This window comes from Scleropages formosus, chromosome 6 (genome assembly GCF_900964775.1).
Source record: "Scleropages formosus chromosome 6, fSclFor1.1, whole genome shotgun sequence".
In the NCBI taxonomy this organism is placed as follows: Eukaryota; Metazoa; Chordata; class Actinopteri; order Osteoglossiformes; family Osteoglossidae; genus Scleropages; species Scleropages formosus.
Genome location: NC_041811.1, coordinates 13,754,371 through 13,775,698, shown reverse-complemented (window position 1 = coordinate 13,775,698; position 21,328 = coordinate 13,754,371). Strand labels below are relative to the sequence as shown.

The window sequence follows — 21,328 nt, the reverse complement described above, 5'->3', positions numbered from 1 at the left end:
CACCTGTGCCATCTACCTATCTATTGCATACCACACACACACATTTTCAGAACCGCTTGTCCCGTACGGGGTCACGGGGAACCGGAGCCTACCCGGCAACACAGGGCGTAAGGCCGGAGAGGGAAGGGGACACACCCAGGACGGGACGCCAGTCCGCCGCAAGGCACCCCAAGCGGGACTTGAACCCCAGACCCACCAGAGAGCAGGACTGCGGTCCAACCCACTGCGCCACCGCACCCCCTATTGCATACCAGAAAATACCAAATATGGCAAAATGTGAGAAACTGGAAATGACCCCTTTTCCCTTGCAAATAATGTAAATGAGCAAGAATGCTGAAAATGATGTGCTCAAACTAATAGGATTATGTAAATTTTAGAAACATGTATAAAAATGGTGGGTAAACCCAGATGATCGTGGCCAGGGGCTGGTGATCAGGTTTTTGGAGGCAGGCCATTGACTGCAGGCCAGAAGAGCACAGGAAACAGGACCAGTTAAGGCATCAGATCCATCACTGGATGGGTGTGTGACCATGGTATTTCTCACCCTCCGATCTGAGCAAGAGACAAGCATTCCCGTTCATACTTTCATAGTTTTCTGGCACTGCATTAAACACATGTGACATGGTAAATAGAAACACATGCCATCTTCCATTTTCTTACTTAAATTTGGAAGTCAGGTCAATAAGATGCATTATACATAAAACACAAATATTGCTTTTAATAATCGGGCTATTTTCCATTGATTCATATGTTGTGCCCTGTACATGTGCGGTGGATACTTTTTAAGCAGGCTACTGAGATTCTTTCGAGCCTGCATAATGAGTTCATGTGCAACTGTATAAGATCAATACATTGTGTGAACACAGAGTTCATTGACTGAAACACTGTATTCTCTAGAGTCAGTACATAATGTCAATATTAGCATTAACACTTTTAAACGAAGCCCACCCACTTAGAAAGATGACAAATTCAGCCATGTTATTATTAATGCAATGCACTAAGAGAGAAATGTTAATTAACACTCTATTGCATTGACATAAAAAAAATGCACAAGGTCCACAGAAGAACAATAAAATATGTCTGTGCAGTATCCATTCATGTTCATTATTTCTAGAGGAGTGAATATGAATTAAATTAGACTAATGTGTAAAATGATGACGATAAGGTCAAGTGTGTATAATTCTTCCAAGAACAGCCTGAGGTGTCCTTTGATACCGCAAGGAACCGTGGCATTAAAACCAGTAATTAACATGGTACCATGTCGTCCTTATTTGAAATAATGAAAAAAAGGAATTTCTAGAGGCTAACTGTAAGAAAGTCACAAGGCCATACCCATTCACATATCATAAATCCATCTTCAAAAGAGAATTAGTTTCATATAAAGACTCCTTAATTTTTCATGCACTAAGAGTGAACAAAGTTGATCTTTCAATACCTTGAGGTGGGACTCTTCAACTTGCCTTGATTTAAATGGCTTCCTGACCTTTGCAAGCATCATATGTGTCCGACAGCGGGGGATTGATTAATAGGCATTATAAACAACATTGCCGCAGACAGTCATGAAATTCAAAGGTGTCCTTGATGGTCCAGTCAGGACAGGGTGCCTTCCACAACATAGTTTGCGCTCTGCATCTTGGGTCATAGCTCCTATCTGAAATGCATCTGTTGCTTGTTCACCTGTGTCATCTCATAAAGCTGGACAGCATGGGTGCTCAAAGGTCAAATGTGTGATCATGCAGGAGGGCATGAGCTGTCTTGTGCCATATAATGTACGGAAGAGGTTTAGAAGCTTGCTGGCTACATGGGGGGCATGACGAAAAAAAAATTCTTTTTTTACCAAATGGAAAGCCGGTTTTAATTCTGATCATGCCATGGTGCTGCTGTGGCAGCAAATGAACTAAAACTCAAAGGACCTGTGTTTGAATCTCCACTCACGCAGCTGAACCCTCAGTCAAAATAAACACTCTCAACTGATACAGTATGAATTGGTAAGTCACTTTCAGCAGCTTAGAAGAAAAACCACACATGGAGAAACACATCAGAAAAATTAATAAATAGCAACAGATATCTCTGAAGCACCCTGCAGTGTTCAGCTACTTTATTTACCCATCTACACCACAGGATATCTCATTGTATCAATTCAGGGTAAGTACCTTCATCAAGGAAACAACAGCAGGAGGTGGGTTTAAAACCTTCAATCTCCACATCCAGGAGTAGCGGCCCCAACCACTATGACACCTGCTGACCAACCAGTGGTGAAAATTTTGAGTCAACTTGCTGAAAATAATTTTTTCTCCATGTGGCACCTGGGTAACAAGTTTGGTCAGGAAATGAGGAAATGTCTTCCCAGCTCTTCGTTAGCAGTTCCCATATGACAGCAGATTTTTGTGTTGCTTTCCTCTGTCCAGTTCGTCCCATACAAGTATTGACCAGGTTATCCAGATCTACTCACGCTTCAGACTCGGCACTGCATGGCGTCTAGTTCCTTGGCTGAAAACACTGACTCGCCATGCCCAAGGTGTGTACCAGACATACCATTTGATTGCATCGCCTTTAGAGATGTTTCATCAGTTACAAAAAATCAAATTGTTAAAAAAACGAGTGATCCAGTTAATTGCAATGACAGGATTGTTGAACATTAAAATCTAGGATTATTTAATTTGAGTCTTAAATCATTGAATCTCTGGGTGCCTCAATTCATACATTTTGAAAGGCAGTGGATCGCAGAAAGCCCATGCATGATGTCTGAGTTCCACCTAAAATGCCCATTGATATTATTTCACAAGTGCTTAAACCATTATAGCTACATGTCACACTATAACTGTCAATAAATCTGACCACAAAAAGGGAACTTTTTAATGAAGTGTATTGCTGAGCCTCGGTAAGGTGTTCATAATCCGCAGGGAACTTTATTTGTTTGTATCCAGAACTGATTTGCAAGAGATATAAATGAAACACAAATAAAGTGTGTGCACAATGTCAAGTTCCAGCCATGTGCAAGGGCTGACGATACGGAAGGCTGTTTCTCGAAACACAATGGCGGGTGTCCTGTATCAGTGTCCTCAGCAATGTAGGGTCAGTGCTCACGGAGCTTCAGGATGAATTCACATTCTGCTCAATTTTTGGGTGAGGAGCTCTTTGCAGAACCCTGGGCCGACAGGAATTGAGGAGGCGGGAGGAGGCTGTCGGATGGCGCCAGAGCTCTCATCAAAGCCCTCGGCTTGCAAGAAGTCCTGCTGGTTTTGCTGTGCAGGATAATCAGGGTCCCATGGGGGCTCCACTCACGCTTTGGGAACGGTAGATTGAACCCCCAAAGGGGATTTAACCACTTTCAGCAGCACACTTCAAATGAATGTAGTGACCTTTATACACTGTGATCTGGCAGACAAAAACTGAAGCAATAGAACTCAGGCTGTTGTCTGTATTTCAAAACTCACAATTGAAATACGGAAGTCACACTGATTGAGAAAAATTATGTTAATCTATTATGTTTGAACACCATGGTGATCCAGAGCCTATTCTGGATGCATAGGTGTCAGGCAGGGTACCCTGAACAGTTTTCCATTCCATCACAAGGCAATTGCACACTCATTCACTTACACACACACACAAACACACACACACACACAATGGGCAATTTACAGTCACCAATCCACCCTAAACGCATGGTTTTGGATGTACGAAGAAACATACACAAACACAAGGAGGACATGCAAACTCCACACAGACTGAGCTGGATTCAAACCCTTGTCTGAAACCACAGCCCGGGAGCTGTTTGGCACCAATGCTTCCTGTCGTGCTTCCTAAAAATTATATCACTGATTAACTGTTCTACACAATAAGTTGCAATAAACACATAAAAATAAACATGGATTCTTATGCTCATCTTAAGTTTAACACATGAAATGGATGGCAAAAAAGTATTTTCAAACACATCCTGGCAAATATATAGGCATTCAGTGTGACCATCTATTCAAGTAGTAGCTTACCCATGTAATACTGTGCACCTCATTTCTGAGATTTTTCCCTTATCTTTTCACACTTCAGCTGACAATCCATTATACCCACCTATACAGCACTGACAAAGAGATAACAAAGAAGAATATATATCATGATGCTATGGAACACTGCCTCGTTACTACTGATCTCTGATATAGGCCTTAAGAGATTTCACTGAAGATCAGAAATAGACCAGAAAGACACATTCTGGTGTTATACAGTCAATAAAACAAGATAATGTTTTCATTTTCACAGCTACAAATACAACAACACAAGGGATCTCAAAATCTGGAAACAAATACAGTTACTGATCATTTTCCAATAGGCTTTCCAATAAACATATAGTTACAAATTTTCATTAAATGCTAAAAAAATGCCCCGCTTTTTATTGATTGCCTAACCTGATTATTCTCCTCAAAAACATTATCTACCCTCAAATTCATAGGCGTTCCCTGAACTGAATCCAAAAAAAATATTTCATTAAATAATGGGACATTTCCACATAGTCCAAGAAGTTTGATTTGTGTGCCGCATCTAGTCAGACTATATAAAAAAGAGAGGGGAAGATGAATCATTCGCTGAAGGCATCAGTTGCACTGTGTGTGTGTGCATTTCTAAGGCTAGCCTTCTACTGAAGAAGCGCTATTCTGAAAGCCATAACAATAAAGTCTCATTTAGCAGGATTATTGCAGTAGAATCAAACATATACAGCAACTGTGCACTTGAGAGAATGACTAAATCACCTACATTTTTCAACATGAAAAAGTTGAAAGTTACAGTGATCTGGACCTGGTTCCACTGGGCACAGGGCAGAAGGCAGGATGTTGTAAGACCCTTGATGTAAGTACATACTCTGAGTTGATATGGTAAAATTGCTCAGCTGTATGAAAGGGTAAATAGCTTAATACTGAAAGCGTTAAAAGTGTTAGCATGATGAATAAATAATAACATGCTAGCCAGACCATCGTCTATCACACCACATGCTCACACACTGATGATAACAGGGAGACCAGAGTAAACCCAAAAAGTGTGTCTTCCTTGGAGAACAGGCAGTTATGTCTGTAGAGCTGTGGGGGGTAATCCATCTGCAGCAATCTTGTGTAAAATCCAAGCAGAACCTTAAATCGCTCAAAAAAGTGTGATTGTAGAGTCATTGATGACTATCATCATTCATCATGAGTTAGGAACTTCCAAATAGTGGATTTTTCCTACAGCTCAACTTACCAAAAAAGATCTCACACTTCCATCGCATAGGTTTTTACCACCCAGCAAACTCAATGCGCTAGACAGCCTTCTTTAATGGAAATCCACTCGATTACACGACGAAATCTGTATTTACATTATTTATCTGCTTGGCTGATGGCTCAATGTGAAGTAACTTACAAGTAGCTTACATGTTCACAGTTTATGTAAATATATACCTTATTTACTGAGGTGACAGAGGTTAAGTACAAAAGCGGTTCCCATCCCGGGATTTAAACCAGAATTGTTCAGGGAACAAATCCGAACCCCTAACTGCTACAACAAACGCTGCCCATGTCGCTGCTGGTTTCATTTTTTCTGAATCTGACATCTCAGCTTATAATTCAATATAAATCATTCAAAGTTTCCAAACGCAACATGTTTATGCATGAATAAGCTACGCATGATAATGGTTTGCCTGAATTGTTCAGCAAGCCAGTCTGTTCCACCTGAAGCCAATAACTTGGCATATAATATACAAAAAAGAACAATACAGCGCTTACTTCATCACAGCTGCTTAACATTTAACACAAATTTTAGGTTATATACGGGGGAAAGTTTTTTAATTTACAGCTAGTAGTGCACAATCACAGCTGTATCACTGTCAGGCAGGAGAATGACTTTAATTATATATGGTTAGGTTTCTTTAGAGCGCCTTTCTGGCCACCTGACGAACAAAGTTTCCTGTTGGCTTTCAAAGCACGGCAGATTTACACAGGGGACACATGGCAGCATAGAATGGTGGTTACAACTATCACCTTGTCATGAAACAACCTTGGTTCAAATCCTGCTTCTTTGCACCCTTGACCATGGTTTTCACCACGAATTGATACAGTGCAAATCACCTTGTTTTATAAATGTGTAAATAATGTTAAACAAACTTTTGCTCTTAGGCAGCAGCTGATGTAATTTTCTGCATCTGTACTTTAATCATATTTTCATAATACATATAATCTAACAATTATAAGTTTTATATTACACTAAAGACGTTGAGAATGTTGTCTTGCAGTATGAATATAGGGGGTTCTAATCCCACTCCAGCTCTGTTAACCTTACTTACCTTAAGTTACTAAAAAATGACCCAACTGTAAAAACTGGTAAATCAACATAAGAAGCATAGTGTAGAAACTTACTCTGAGTCAATCTGGAGAAAACAGTCATATTACTCATTCAAGCAATAATAATAATAATAATAATAATAATAATAATAATAATGACGATGGGTCTGCACGGAGGGTGATGTCACACATGATCAGCTCTTCTTGCAGGAGCACCAAAAAGGTCTATATTACAGCAAGCAAGACATGATGTTTGAGGCAAACAAGGAGAGCCGTCTGTAGGAAGTACTGTAACTTCTTCCGTACTGGAGGTTTCCTGTCTCGCTAGATGTGCAGATAAGAAGCCACTTTAAAATGTTAATGCACATTTCAAGGTGGACTCAAAACTCAGTCTTGCATCGATAAAATGCAGACAATTGAAATTTCAAAGTGGAGCGTACAGTACCTTACAATTAATCCACTGCCTAAATGTTCACCTGTGATGTGGCGCAGAGAAATACAGTACGTCACGAGTTGCGCTTCACAGTCAGAGACGCATCTCTACTCAACTGTGAAACCGGCAGAGTTCATTTCGAAACTCCCAAGGATTTCAGAAAACAATTTCGATGCGTACGAGTTGCTCCGACCCCATTTCCACCGCGATCTGAATGACACGTCATTACAAGATACACCCATTGCTCCCACATTTCCAGTCTGACAATGCACGGTGAGTAAGAATGGAGTTACATACAACAGAGTTACACACAGGCCAACAGGAAAGGAGAGGATGGCTAAAATATACAGAGTACATCTCAGGACACCATGGGGGAAATGTACTTCATTATCACAATTTTACAAGTGACATCTTTTTGAATATTTCACAGGGCACTTTTAGAGGTTACTTAAAAAGTTTCTGCTGTAAAAGACTTAGGCCACATCACAGCTAGTGTGGGGGGAGGGGGGGAATATCTCAGTGATGAAAACGACTCATTTTAACAGGTTCCTTTTCCCATCAGAGTGGCTGAATGAATTAAACATCACAGATATGCATGTGGATGCACTCATTACAGTGGAGGGGGAAAAAAATGGACAAACCAACACAAAAGTTGAGCTCCTTACCAGAAATGTGAAAGTGTACAGGGCTGCCTTGGGGAAGCTGATGCTGTTTCTGTTTAATCAATATGCAGATGAAGTGTTGCAGAGCATGAAAGTAATTTTATTTTTGGAAGCTCTAGCAAATTCAAATAATGCCATAATATGTATCGAAATTAAAAACTGACCGAAAATGATTTTTTTCTCTTCCTGTCAAATCTTTAAACCTGAGTTTCAAAGAAGGCCACGGATTATAGCTGATGAGGCTAAAAAAGTGCACAAAGAAAGCGTCAGAGTGTAAAATTTCTACTGAATACTGCAGCAGAGCTCCGATAAGAGATCGTATTCACACTGCACCAGAAGCAGGGATGCAGCGGATTCCACTAAGGCTGCAGGTACCACGTGAGCCAAGAAGGCTTGACCTCGTACTCCTGACGGTGGAAGCTCAAGGGCAGCAGGTAGCACAATGGTTAAAGGCACACGCTTGTAGAGGGTTGCTGGGTCTCGTCCCCAGAAAAGCCCTAAAGCGGGAGCCTTCAGCAGTGCAGTCTCTCTTAATATTCATTATCAACAACCAGTTGTCTGCTGCAGAAACACAGGGCACACCATGGAAAGCACATTTGTCCATCACAGGATAATCACACACACAAACCAAGTGCAATTTAGAGTCACCAGTTCAGCTGAACCACATGTCTGTGGACTGGGAGAGGAAACCAGAGCACCTGGAGGTAACCCATGAGAACACAGAATGACATGCAAACTCCTCACAAACTGAGCTGGATTCAAACCCACATCCAAATGCACAAGTCAGGAGCTGTGAGGCACCAGCACTACTCGTTGTGCTACACTTAATAACATCAGGAAAATATCCAACTGTTTAAAAAGGTTAAAAAAGTTTTTGGGGAAAAGCATTTATAAATGATGGTAAGAGCTTTATAACAGTAACACCCATATTTTAGAAACACTTAGAGGAAAACATTTATGACCGTTCATTGGCAATTCTCATAATAATTATATAAAAGCAATAAGCGGTATGCGGAAAAAAGAGAACATTTAAAAAAAGGCAACTCATTCGATTAAAAGTAGCACAGACAGCAAAATGATGAAATGCACAGAAGAATCAGGGGGTGGAAATGTGCTTTTCGTGGCACTTCTGTACACGCTGTAGATGCCTAGGAAAATAGCAAAAAGCACCAACTGCCACCTAAGTGAGACGTTTCACTGAAAAGAGGAGGAAGTGGCGATCAAGGCGATCTCGGCAGCTGCAGTACGTGTAATTTTCTTTAAGACTCATTAAACTTTTGAAAACATGAAATAAACTATTTCCATTGTGAATTCCCCTTCAAGATTCAACGTGACTCAATGAAGCTTGGAATTTAAAAGAATCTCCACTTAATCCGACAAGTTTATGTAAATGGGCTAGGGTTCGGGCACGGAATGGTAAATAATGGAAGCCTAAAAAGTCAACATGAACTACCCTGCCTGCCATGCAAAAATCGAAAAGAACATTTGGTGAATGCAACTATTTTAAATATAATGGATTATTTTGAATGAAAAAAGACTTATTCAATCATAATAAAATTTTATCACTGATTCTAAAAAGATTTGTGCCTGATTCTAGAAAAAGAGAACATTTCTGAGGAACTGCTGGTATTCTCAATGAGGTTTTAAAAAATGAAACCTACAGTTGGATATAAATAGCAGCTGAAACCTTTTGATGTGGGGATTTTGGAGGGGAAGCTTTACCGTGGTGGAAAGAGAGCAACAGGTAGGATATAGCTGGAGGGTTCAGACACCTGAAGGATATAGGTTTAAATCCCAGTAGCAACCCTTTGCATAGTATCCTCAACCTAGCTACCTAACTGCAGTTTCTCTAGTGAAATGCTCGACTGTATGGACAGGTGGAAAAACTGTAGGCTATTTTCAGAAACAAATGCTAACAATGAAACTAAAGAATAATAAAAATGCGGTCTGACATTGTGTGGGGGCACAGTTAACAGTTTCAGGATATGTGTCACAAAGTGCCAGCGCTATTACGCTGAAAGAATAAGGAGAACAAGGTGATTTACAGTGATTTCATACTTCAGTTTTTAGCCAATAATATTTTGTCCTCTTGAACAGTTGACACAGACTCATGATGCATAAGGTACTAGTACAGTAAAACTTCACTATACTACTAGAGTACCACAAGAAAGAGTAGTTCACAGTCTTCATAAGCATCAACCCTGTGTTATCGCTGAATTTACCAAAGTACAATTAAAATTAGTTTCCAGACAAGCATTTAAAATTAATAAGAGATGAAACCCATTCAGTTAATAAACCAAACATGTCTGACGTGTCATTTAGTGCATGTAAATGCAGGTCAGCAGGGACGGCTTCTGCCACGGCTTTTTACGTACAGTCCCCAGAAAAGAAAAAAAAAAAAATTCAAACAGCACAGGAGTACACTTGCAATTCTGTACGCATGCTGGTATGCTCAGAAATTGAAATTCCATGCGCTGCTTAAGAATATCAATGAGGTTATTTTAAGAGAGCTCCAGGACAAGCAGCCCAGTGAGTGATTTGCCCAATAATGAACCATACATGCTGGCTGAAGGGAGCCCCTGTACTGTACCGTGCTTCTCCAATTAACGCATCCGTGTGCATTTCAGCACACTTGCTAAGTAATGTTGCGCAGGTTTGTTGGGATGCTCTTGGGGCTCAGTACAAGCAGGTTGTTATTGCCTTCTAAAACAGATGCTTTTGTATTGGAATTTAACTCCATGCTAACACATATTGTTATACCTGACATTTAGGTAATACATATTCATTTATGGGACATAATTCAATTTTCTCATAAAATATATGTGATTTCTAGTGGAATATAATTTTATCACAGGTAAAAAAAACTGGTTACAAAATCCTAATTGACAGAAAAAGAACAAAATATCCATTCACCATCAATAACCATTTATTAAATGCATCGTCATTGGTGCTCCAGAGCCTATCCCAGAAGCGTAGAGTGTGCAGGATACAACCTGGTCAGGACACCAATCCATCACAAGGCAATTACACACACACCTTTCAAGATCTCTCTCCACACACACACACACACACACACACACACGCACACACACACACACACACACTGTCTGAAACCGCTTGTCCCAAGTGGGGTCACAGTGAACCGGAGCCTAACCCAGCAACACAGGGCACAAGGCTGGAGGGAGAGGGGACACACAAAGGATGGGACACCAGTCCATCACAAGGCACCCCAAGGAGGGCTCAAACCCCAGATTCACTAGAGAGCAGGACCCAGCCAAACCCACTGCATCACCATGCCCCTGCACCCCCCACCAAACTACTCTGTGAAATAGTAAATACTACTCCAGTGTGGTAATTGTTGGTGACATTCAATTAAGGCAGTTTAAGTCACGGAATACAGAGAGGAAAAAGAGGAAAATGCAGTTTTCAAACATCCTAAAAGCATGTCTTTCCATGTTGTCCAGGTACTATGCAATTAGCTAATGTTTCTGATAGGAATTTGTGACAAACATCCACTGCGTGACCCTTGTCAATGCTCCCAATGGCCTTTGGCCGTGAGCCGTGCATGTGGAAGGTGGACGGCCCCCCCCCCCCCGTCCCTGGTGCTGTTGCTTCTGTGCCATTTCTCGCGAGCTCAAATGAAAAGTACCTCCAAATCTGGACAGGTGCCATTGCTTACATTTACATTTATTAGCTTAGTGGACTCTCTTTTACCCAGAGTGACTCAGACAGTTTACAATATTACCTTTTCTTATTTAAAGAACAGGAAATTGAAGGAGGTTAAGGACCTGCTCAAGGGTACAAGGGAAGGTCTCCTTGAGAGATTTAAACTGAGTGCAACAGAGACTGAACACAGAAAGCAGCAGGCGACACTTAAGGCTATTACCTCGTATCCCAGGAGGACCCACTTAAAGGCCTTTACTACAGTAACTACCCAGCTGTATGGATTTGTTTCATTTAGAGTCAGTGCTTTGATGAAAGGATCAGTCAAACAATGAGAAAACAATATCAATAAGACTGATCGACATGCAATGCCACATTGCTAGATTATTGTAAATCCTTCAGAATTCAACAGTAAGTCACTGTAGAACTTGGGCTCAACTGAGGATAACCTTCTTCAGTAGACTGGTAAATTTCGTTTTACATTAATTTTATCATCCATCCATCCATATAATGTATATGAATAGCTATTTGTCCAGTGCAGGGTTGCAGTGATCAGGACCCTATTCCTGAAATGGTTAAAGCATTATTATTATTAAGGTTTAAGTAATTCAAAATAATATAGTGTTGCCATACCCAGCAGCAAGTAATCATTATCCATATCTAACTCCCTTCTGTAATGTGTTACCCCCTGAAAATCTGAAACATGTCTTAAAACCTTCCACTTGCCTTAAGCCATTAAAATTATGAAAGCCTTAGGTAGCCGTGCAGGAAATAAATGAAATGTGTAACATACCGTATCTACTTTACATTCACAGCTCTCAATGGAATTAGCAGCTTGGACATGAAGGCACTGATGGATAGGGGATTTTACAACAATTTCCACTGAAAATTGTTAAGTTCTGTTATAAATTTTATTGGAATGTGTACCCATCGACTGTGAAATGTTCTCCTTTACAGCAACAAATTAACAACAAATTTACAAACGTGCAACATGCCTCAATAGTTTACACCATTAAACAAGTGGATTTTAAAGGCATTATGACACAGTGATAGTTTAATGAAAAGCCATAGTTCAGAAAGAGAGGGTTATAGTCTTTCAATCTGTGTCATGATGTGAATCATTTCTTAATTTCTTGTTTTAAAATATTCCCCATTTTAATTATTACTCAGGTATGCTATTCACGGAGGTTCGGTTGACTACTAAAAATGTTGAAAAATGATTAAAAAAAAAAAACTGCCCATTAGGATACAAACCATATGACATAGGACTCCTAATAGCATAGTGGTGAGGGCTGCTGCTTAAGAATCCACAGTTCATAGGTTCAGTCCCTCCCTCCAGCTGTAGTACCCTTGAGCAAGGCATGTGCCCTGAATTGCTCCAGTAAAAATTTACCCAGCCTGTATAAATGGGTAAATGATTGTAAGCTTGCAACTCCTTCTGGAGAAAAGTGTCAGCTAAATGAAGAAATGTAAATGTTGTTCATCTACTGCACGTGCATAAATATGGTCGTAGCATGCCGAGGGGGTGGAGACGGGGGCAAAACAGCCACAGCTGGGGCTGATTACACTCCCTATTTCTTCCCCGGTGCCCAGCAGTAGAGAGAAGAAAACGAGACAGAGTCGAACCCGATCCCGGAGATGGCGCCCGCGTCCCGACTGACCGACCCAACTCTCCCAGCCCCCCTGACCTGCACAAAACCTCATCCTACCTGGTCCCCCTTTTCCATCCCCTTCCTTCTCCCTGCTCTAAGGGCAAATAAAAGCCTTCATCAACAGGCAACTGCAGCTCTTGTCTCCTGCTTCATCTCTTACAATGGTGCTTATGTACATGGGGCGCCTATGGGAAGTCTCACCTCAGGTGTCTGAAATTGATTATTATTGACTCCCAAAATCATCAGTATATGATAAGGTTAACTGAAAGCTGATTTAACAGAACATGGGATTTGACAGAACATGAATACATCTGTCACGGGACGACGGCACACAAAAAACAAACACACGTTCGGAAACAAGCGACGGTGATTCAGCAGGTTTGATAATCCAAGAAAGATGCATTAGCACACACGCACTGCAGGTGTCCACTCCTGTCTAGGAATCTGCTATAGATACAATCCGCTTAACAGATGGTATTTCCTAAAATAAAAAAAACTAGTGCTGCTTCTGTCTCCTCCAATCAACTCCATGATTTGCCAGTGATAATAAAAATATTCTCCAGATAACAGCTCCAAACAATCTGGGGAAATGTTTTGCCGCCTTAGTGATTAAGACCAAAATTACGATGACACCAGTACATTTTCAAAATATGTCAAAAAAAAGAACATCTGAAAACAATAAAGGGGGTTAAATGCTGATGATTATGGTTAATAGCTTTGAGGTGACGTGCCAGAGCATGATTCAGGAAGCAACCTGTCCTGCAGCAGCAGCAGTGAGAGGTCAAACAGGTTCTATTCTTTTTATGTCTGTTTTATCAGAAACCTAAAAATACAGACACAGTGGGAACTGAAAGAGTGAAAGAAAAGAAAAGGAGAAAGGGAGAAAGAGTCTCTATTGCGGTAAGAGGCCGCACCTGGTACTCATTCACCCTCAGGGAGTCCCACCCTACACGTGCAGCTGTGAGTCGAAGGCGTGTTTTTTTCCCACGCAGGAGAGGAACAGAGAGTATTTTGACAGAATGGAGACGTCACAAGATCCGAGAGAAATGAGAACGACGTGGGTTATGTGAGGGTGAAAAGGAAAGAAACTTCTACAGCAGGTGCCGAACGCACGCACGCACGCACGCACGCACGCACGCTGTATGAAATCGAGTCCCTGCGGGCTGCAGACCTTGTATCGGTTTACTGTTTCAGTGTCACACTGATCAATGGACTGAGTCACTCCTCTCCGCTAAAGGACAGAAACTTTCTGCGGAGTTTGTGGACTTTGGAAAACTGGACACTGCAACCAGACTGCATTTAGGACATCAGGAAAATAAATTTAAAATACTGCAAAATTTCAAATTTACAATTATTACATTTTTAGGGGCCCAAAGTCTCTTCTAAAGAACATTTCATCCGTTCATCCATCAGTCTGTCCATCCAGTCAATATCAATAACTGCTTGCGCAATGCAGGATAACAGTGGACCAGGTATTTTATAAAATGCGTATTTCACCATTTTACGAAACTATCCTTTGTTTTTTCCAGGTGCTCCCAAAATCAGGGATTTAAACACATTTCCTTTGAGTGCTTCACTACGTGCTTGAGCGTACCCACCCAGAAGCCTCTTACCTCATAGGACCAGACGCACTGGGTCCCGCCGAACCTGCGCACGCAGCGGCCCACCTCCACGTCCTCGTGGGTGGTGTACATCTCCCGCAGGCAGGTCCCGATGTGAGGTACCATCCGGCGCAGCACCTCCCTGCTGAAGATCATCCCCGGGCCACCCATGCAGAAGTTCTCCCCAGGTTCGAGGGCCAGTTTGCCAAGCTCCTCCGTGGTGCCCAGGCCCGTCTGGCCCAGGTACAGCGGCTTGCTGCTGTTCAGGGAGCGCAGAAAGGACTCCAGCTTGTCACCTGCATGCAGGGAACACACATACACCACACTCCTCAACTGTGGTTGTGTTTATTTACATTCATTCATTTATCTGATGCTTTTCGCCAAAGAGACTTATAATGTTAAGCTACCTACAATTATTTACACAGCTGGGTAATTTTAGAGTAAGTACCTTGCTCAAGGGTACTACAGCTAGAAATCAAACCTGCAACCTTTGGACCCAAAGGCAGCAGCTCTAACCACTACACTACCAGTTATGCATTTTATAGCTACTAACAATTTCATAGGTATATACTGCAGTTGATACCTTCTACAAAGGCGCTGTGAAAGAAAGAAGCTGCTCGTAAAGGACACGTTTTGTGAAACATGTCCTGAGACAAACAGTAAGAACACCAAACTCAAAACAGCAGCTATTTTCTACTTTTCTTCAGACTCCTAAATTGATGTGCTCCCAGCTGTTTCCTCGTCTTGCCCAGAAGTATATTTAAATGGCCAAAAGACTGCCTGTGTGTATGAAACACACACTGAACAAACAATGCAGCGGACGGAAACAGCCCTGCGCAGGCAGGGGCAGCCGCTCGGGGAGACTGACAACACTGAGAAAGTCCTGCGAACAAGCTGCTTCAACATTACAAAAAAGACAAGATACAGGGAAAATGATCAATGGCATTTTAAAAGAAAATGTTTTTCGGTGGGAACAATGAGAGGAAAAAATACTTCAGACACTTTAAGTTTAACCCGAAATAAAAATGTAAATCCAGTCATGTATCACTGCTCCCGTATGTATTGAACATCCCTTTTTTCACAGGGCTGATGAAGGTAAAAAATCTGTAAATACCACATATTAAACCAGTAAGACAGACTGGCAATTTTACATTTATCCATTTAGCTGACACTTTTCTCCAAAGTAACTTACAGTGTTCAGCTCCTTCCACTTATTTACCCTGTAATACACACACTGTCTACAGCTACTTGTCCCAAGCAGGGTCACGGTGGACCGGAGCCTAACCCAGCAACACAGGGCGCAAGGCTGGAGGGGGAGGGGACACACCCAGGAGGGGATGCAGTCGCCGCAAGGCACCCCAAGCAAGACTCAAACCCCAGACCCACCCAAACCCACTGCACCACGCTGTGTCACTGCACCCCCTTACCCTTTCATAGAGCTGGGTAATTTTATAGAGCAATTTAGGGTAAGAATCTTGCTCAAGGGTACTACAGCTGGAGGTGGGATTGAACCTATGGGTCCGAAGGCAACAGCAGCTCTACGCACTTTGAGATCCTTCCCCACATTAACTTTGAGTGTGAGAGGTGTGACCCCTGGGAGAGCCGGTGACCTGCTGCGATGCGCTTATCCACATCACACAATGGCGTTTAAAGTTTAAATGTGCCACTGACCCCCAACGAAGCGGCCCGATGAAGCCATTAGAGCTGCAGGATGAGTGCTAATGATGGCAGAGCTCAGCGCTCCCAGTGTACAGACCGTCCTTCTGACACACACCGCGCCCCCCACACACTTGAAAAGAGAAAATGTGTAACGCGGCACTCGGTCGAGCACAAAATGATCATTTCTAAGGCATAATAAATATAAATAAATACTGTTCTGCTACGGTAAACGGGCTTCGCTGTAATCACAGCACCAGTGAGTGTGATTTAGACGGTTTAACTAGAGCCTGTTCTTCGCGTGCCTCAGAAACGAAAGCAGAGAAAGTGAAAAGGGCTGTCCTGTCCACTAAGAATTAATAAATAAATGTCCTAGAAAGAAGGCGGCAACCGATGACATGTGCGCTGGAACTATGAGAACTTTCTCGTCTCGGTCACAAGTTGAAGTGACGGACCCTTTCGTCGCGGTGGAGAAAGTAAGGAGTTTAGCTGACCGGGCTGCGGCAAGAATGGTGGATCATATGCTGCGCGCCACCGAAGCAGGTCGAACCCGCTTCAAATCAAACTATCGGCATGATTTAACCGGGCTGTAGCACCGCTCCGCACGCGCGGACAAAACTAACTTCAACTTGTTATACGAGAAAATCGTAATGTCCCGCTGTGCCTGTGGCACCCCGCCTCGCCGGACGGAAAGGGGGTGGAAAGGCTCTGAGGTGAAATGGCAGGTCGTCGCGAGCTCGACGAACTAAGCAACTTCCGCGGAGCTCAGCGAGCGGGAGAATCACATCACGGCAGTGAGTGAGGCGCAGCGAAAGGCGCGCGCGACCGACGCGGGCTCCGCGAGCCTCGGCCGGGGCGGCGGGCAGCCGTTCAATCACCTCGGATGTACACGTCGTCGTCCGCCCTCATGAACCACTCGTACTTGTGCAGGTAGTGGTCGTGCATGTACTTGAGCATCATGAAGGACTTCTTCTGCGGCGGGTACGCGTCGTCCACGCCGGGCAGCGACACCACGGGCACGGCGGCGGGCAGCGGCAGCGCGCCCGAGCCCTCGCTCGAGAAGAACTCCACCTTGCCCGGGATGGAGCGCGTCCACGTGCGGTGCGCGGCCACGGCCCGCGAGTCCAGGTACTTCTTGGCGGTCATCACGCCCACGTAGAGGAAATTCCTGGGCCGGGGGAAGGGCGGCGGGGGCGGCCCTCCGTGGCCGCGGGCGCTGCGGTTGCCCGCCGTCCTCTCCTCGTCCTCGTCGTCCTGCTCCTCCTGGTCGTCGTCGCCGGCCTCGTCCGCGTCGGCACGCCACGCGTCGCCGCCCGCCGTGCCCCCCGCGCTCTCGTGCCCCCTGCCGAGGCCCCCCGCGTGGCCGTAATAGGCGCACGCCGTGGACTTGCGCCGCTTGGCTCCGATCTCGAGCACCGTGGGCACGATGAGCCAGGAGGCGGCGGTGAAGCCCAGGACGACCCCCAGCAGCACGCTCACCCAGGGTCTCCGGGACCTCAGGGCCATGGCGCCGAGCACACAGCGCCTCTGATCATAGAACGCGCGGAATACACGGAGCAGCCCTCCCCGCCGGTCTCCCTCCGCGTGCCACCGCTCGCGCGCCTGCCCGTGTCGTGCGCGTGTCTCTGCTGTGTGTGTGTGTGTGTGTGTGTGTGTGTGTGTGTTGTTCTTATGCTTGTTGTTGTTCTTCTTTGCCTTGTTTATCCCGAGCGGCGCTCACGCATGACCGCTCATCTCTGTGTCACCGGCGCGGGGAAGCGACACGTCTCGCGTTCGCATTCACGGACAGCCGCGACCGCTCTTCGGGCGCGCGCTCACACCGGATCCCGGACCGTTACACGCCTAACCGACTGCCATGTTGCAGTTGCGGGGGAAGGAAATCATAAACAAAAACAAAACAACAAGTGTGTCCATATTTCCGCGGCAGCTTTATCCCCTCTTCTTTTCTTTTCTTTTCTTTTCTTTTCTTTTCTCAGTGCGCGATGTCCGCGGGAGAAGTTCCGCCCGCTCGGAGCCGGTCGCTGCAGAGCCGAGATCCTCTCAAAAGTTCACTCGGCTACACTGGCGTCCGCAGGACCGTCTCGTCGCGCCCTTTCCTCTCCGCCCATCAGTCCCCGAGCGAAGGTGCGGCGACCCGACCGTCACAGAGTGCCGGGGCTGCGCGCCGGAGCCCGCTGTTCTCCCGCCCTCCTCGCCATCTTGCGCGCTCACAGCCCGTTCTCCTGCTGGACAAGTTCGCACTCGCGCGGCTCGGCGGCGCGCGGACGGACCCTCATCGCCGAGTGGAGTCGCTCGCGGGACGGAGCGGGAAGAGGAGGAGGAGGAAGAGGAGGAGGCCGAAGGGCGGAGGGCGGAAGGCGGAGCGACGCCGCCAGCAGCGCAGCGCAGCGCATCGCAGCGCAGCGCGCACCGGACTCGAGCCTCAAGAGTTCCTGCGGCCTCACGCGTGTGGCTGAGGGAGGACCACGGACCGCGTGGACATGGAAGCACTGGCTGCGACTTGGTTACTCGTTAATTTGCAGTACATCTGACACAAGCAGCACTTAGAAGATCATTTGTGGACTCGATGCCCTAGGCTTTCCAATTCCTCCACACTCACAGTGAGTCTGCCGTCGAGGTCCTTCAGGAGCAGGTGGACGTGGGACCACTGGACTATGGTTTAAATCAGAGCACGTCTTTATGTACAAATCTTTACATGACCAGTATATAAAAGCTACGTATAATGGATGTCTAGCGGTTATTGAAATTGGATGGGTGGATAATGGATGTCCTCCCCCCCTCCGGAATGTGTCTCTCTGAGTGAGGTACTTTGGGAGGAGACGGACATCTGAACGATTTTTTTAAAATACAAGTGAACCTCAAAATGCTTTTAAAGCTCTATACATTAGACGTCGTTCCCCTTGCACAGCTGTCTCTCTGACTCCTCGAGTGAGGTTCTCAAGGGGCATGTGGACATGGCATCACGAGGGCTACCTTACTGAATTCAGAGCTGATCTTCAGTGGTTTGAAAGCTGTAGATCCCAGCAACCCTTCCTGGTCCATGACTGAATCCCAGATTCCCCCTCTCCCCAACTGAAGGATCCTTCAAGAGGAGCCTCTAAGTTGTTAAAACGCAGTATGTTGCCAAGATATCACTGAGACCCCTTTTCTGAATTCAGAGGAGACCCCCAAAGGGTCAATTAAATCTGACTGCAGTCGACACCCTTGATCTTCTTTAGCTGGTGCTCTGAGATCCTTCAAGAGGAGACACATACAGTGCATTATTAGAACTAGTCTGGTGGATTTGGAGGAGCTCCCACATGGTTTCAAGGATGGCTATAGCCAAGACATACAGATTCCACAGGTCTGGGATGTTTCAGGAGGTGATGGACATTGTATCATTAGGTCTAATGTGATGATCTCAGAGGAGATCTTGAGTGATTTTGGTAGATCTTCAGCTCTACGTGGTACACGCCACTGGCGAAGAGAAGCTGTCCAATGAAATGTGAAGCTTGGGCCGGGTAAATAAGTAACTATATTAACAAGATGAGTTTGACAATGAAAGTTCAAGCTCACATTTTCCACTTTTCACACACACACACACACACACACACACACACACACACACACACACACACATTTTCTGAACCGCTTGTCCCATACAGGATCACGGTGAACCGGAGCCTACCCGGCAACACAGGGCATGAGGGGGAGGGGACACACCCAGGACGGGGCGCCAGTCCGTCGCAAGGCACCCCAAGCGGGACTCGAACCCCAGACCTACTGGAGAGCAGGACCCGGTCCAACCCACTGCGTCACCGCATCCCCCTTGCACTTTTCACCTGTCATCAAATCATAGGCACAAGGTGGAAGACAGAGGGATGCGACCCCAAAGCCAATGTTCAAGGAAATGGTACTTCATCCTCTTCAGTATCTGAGTATAACTCCATAGAGCATAACTACTAATATTTCTTTGCACCCCAGTACCTCATTCAAGTACACATTTAAGGACAGATTACCAGTATTCATTAATGTCTTCATGGGTTCTGTCTTTGGAAGACTGGCTTAATCTGAACAACAACAACAACAAAACAACAATAATATAATAATAATATAATAACAATAATGCTAGTGATAATAAACTTTAACGTAATTTCTAAAATATGATACAGGTCAGGCAAGTGGATGAAAATCCCAAGCTAGGTGCTTGTGCCAAAGACTGGGAGACCACTGGTAACTGACGATGAAATGATTTTCAGCGCAAATACAATAATCAGAAACAAAAGAAATGAAACGCACTCACTTGACTTCATGTATACCGTTTTAATTTAGATGTGAACATTTTGCAGAGCAGTCTGAGGCTCCTGTCTCCCACAAATGATCCTTTTCCACGCATGTAAGAATGAGCTGACGTGGATTTGCGAACACACTGGGTTTTATCAAATATGTAGCACTTGCACTTTGATTTCCTTACTGTACGCATTAATTTTTAACATCACACCCACGAGGCGAAGTAAAGAACTCGAACAGGGAACTTTCCATGATTTTGCACAGCTGTAATCAGCCCACCAGCTGTCTCCATTAGCAAAGAAAACCCTGAGCTCTGGAGCTGCAAGGGCCAAACGGTGGGCCTGCTGTGCACAGTGCCACCCTGCCCTGCAATCTGCCCATTTCCAATAACCGCTTTCCCACCGCAGGGTCACAGCGGTTCAGAGTCTATTCCGGAAGCAAAGTGCATAGGACTGAGTACACCGTGGACAGGAGGCCACTCCATTACATGACAGTCGCACACATTGCAGGCAATTTAGAGCCACTTGAAACACGTCTCTTTGGACTGTGGGAGGAAACCAGAGGAATCCCACATGAACACAGGGAGAACATGCAAACTCTACACAGGCTGAGCCGCGTTCGAACCCAGAACCGAACCGACAGCCTAAACCGAGAGCCGTGAGGCACCAGCACCGCCCGCTGTGCCGCCGTTCCGATCACGTAAACGTCACAGAAGGACCCCCCATGTGCTCGAGCCGTATCTGACATCCAACAAACCCGTGTGCATCCCCACTTAAATACAGTTACCTGGGAACCTTACTTTGTTTGAGCAGCTATAGCAGGATTTACAAATTAAGCTCACAAATTCAGCAAATACACATGAGCTTACCAAAAAAAAAAGTTTCTAACTATTATTCAGTAAATATACGGCAGCATGGGATAAAAAAAAGTAACAAAGTGGGCCTGCAGAGCAGTAAAAGGCAGGCACTTCATCAGCATCAGTGAGCAGCTGGAATTGCCTAAGAATCATCGCGGTCTCCCCCAGATGAAATGAAAAATGGAAATTTGGCATAGGCTATTCTTCGGCATTCCAACAAACACTTTAGAATGTCTT

General features: G+C 44.7%; 2 protein-coding genes across 2 annotated transcripts in view; one reads left to right on the top strand and one right to left on the bottom strand.

The window, feature by feature from the left end:
* The window catches only part of LOC108929877 (chondroitin sulfate synthase 3-like), a 101,650-nt gene extending 83,707 nt beyond the window's left edge, over window positions 1-17,943 (bottom strand). Inside the window, exons 1-2 of the mRNA XM_029252894.1 lie at window positions 16,845-17,943; window positions 14,323-14,606 (exon numbers count right to left, since the gene is read on the bottom strand). Coding sequence (XP_029108727.1) covers window positions 14,323-14,606; window positions 16,845-17,472 — 912 coding nt within the window. The 5' untranslated portion in view covers window positions 17,473-17,943. The remainder of the gene's footprint in view (window positions 1-14,322; window positions 14,607-16,844) is intronic.
* Window positions 17,023-18,526, top strand: LOC114910714 (uncharacterized). Its single transcript, XM_029252896.1, has 2 exons — window positions 17,023-17,094; window positions 17,943-18,526. Exons 1-2 carry the CDS (start codon window positions 17,048-17,050, stop codon window positions 18,511-18,513), a joined length of 618 nt encoding a protein of 205 aa, XP_029108729.1. The 5' UTR covers window positions 17,023-17,047; the 3' UTR covers window positions 18,514-18,526.
* Window positions 18,527-21,328: the final 2,802 nt, after the last annotated feature.

Bases quoted from the DNA above. Each gene is read 5' to 3' on its own strand.
- LOC114910714 (XM_029252896.1), top strand. From the start codon at position 17,048: ATGGAGCGCGTCCACGTGCGGTGCGCGGCCACGGCCCGCGAGTCCAG. The intron at 17,095-17,942 runs GTACTTCTTGGC...TTCTTTTCTCAG, and splicing joins GCCACGGCCCGCGAGTCCAG to TGCGCGATGTCCGCGGGAGA.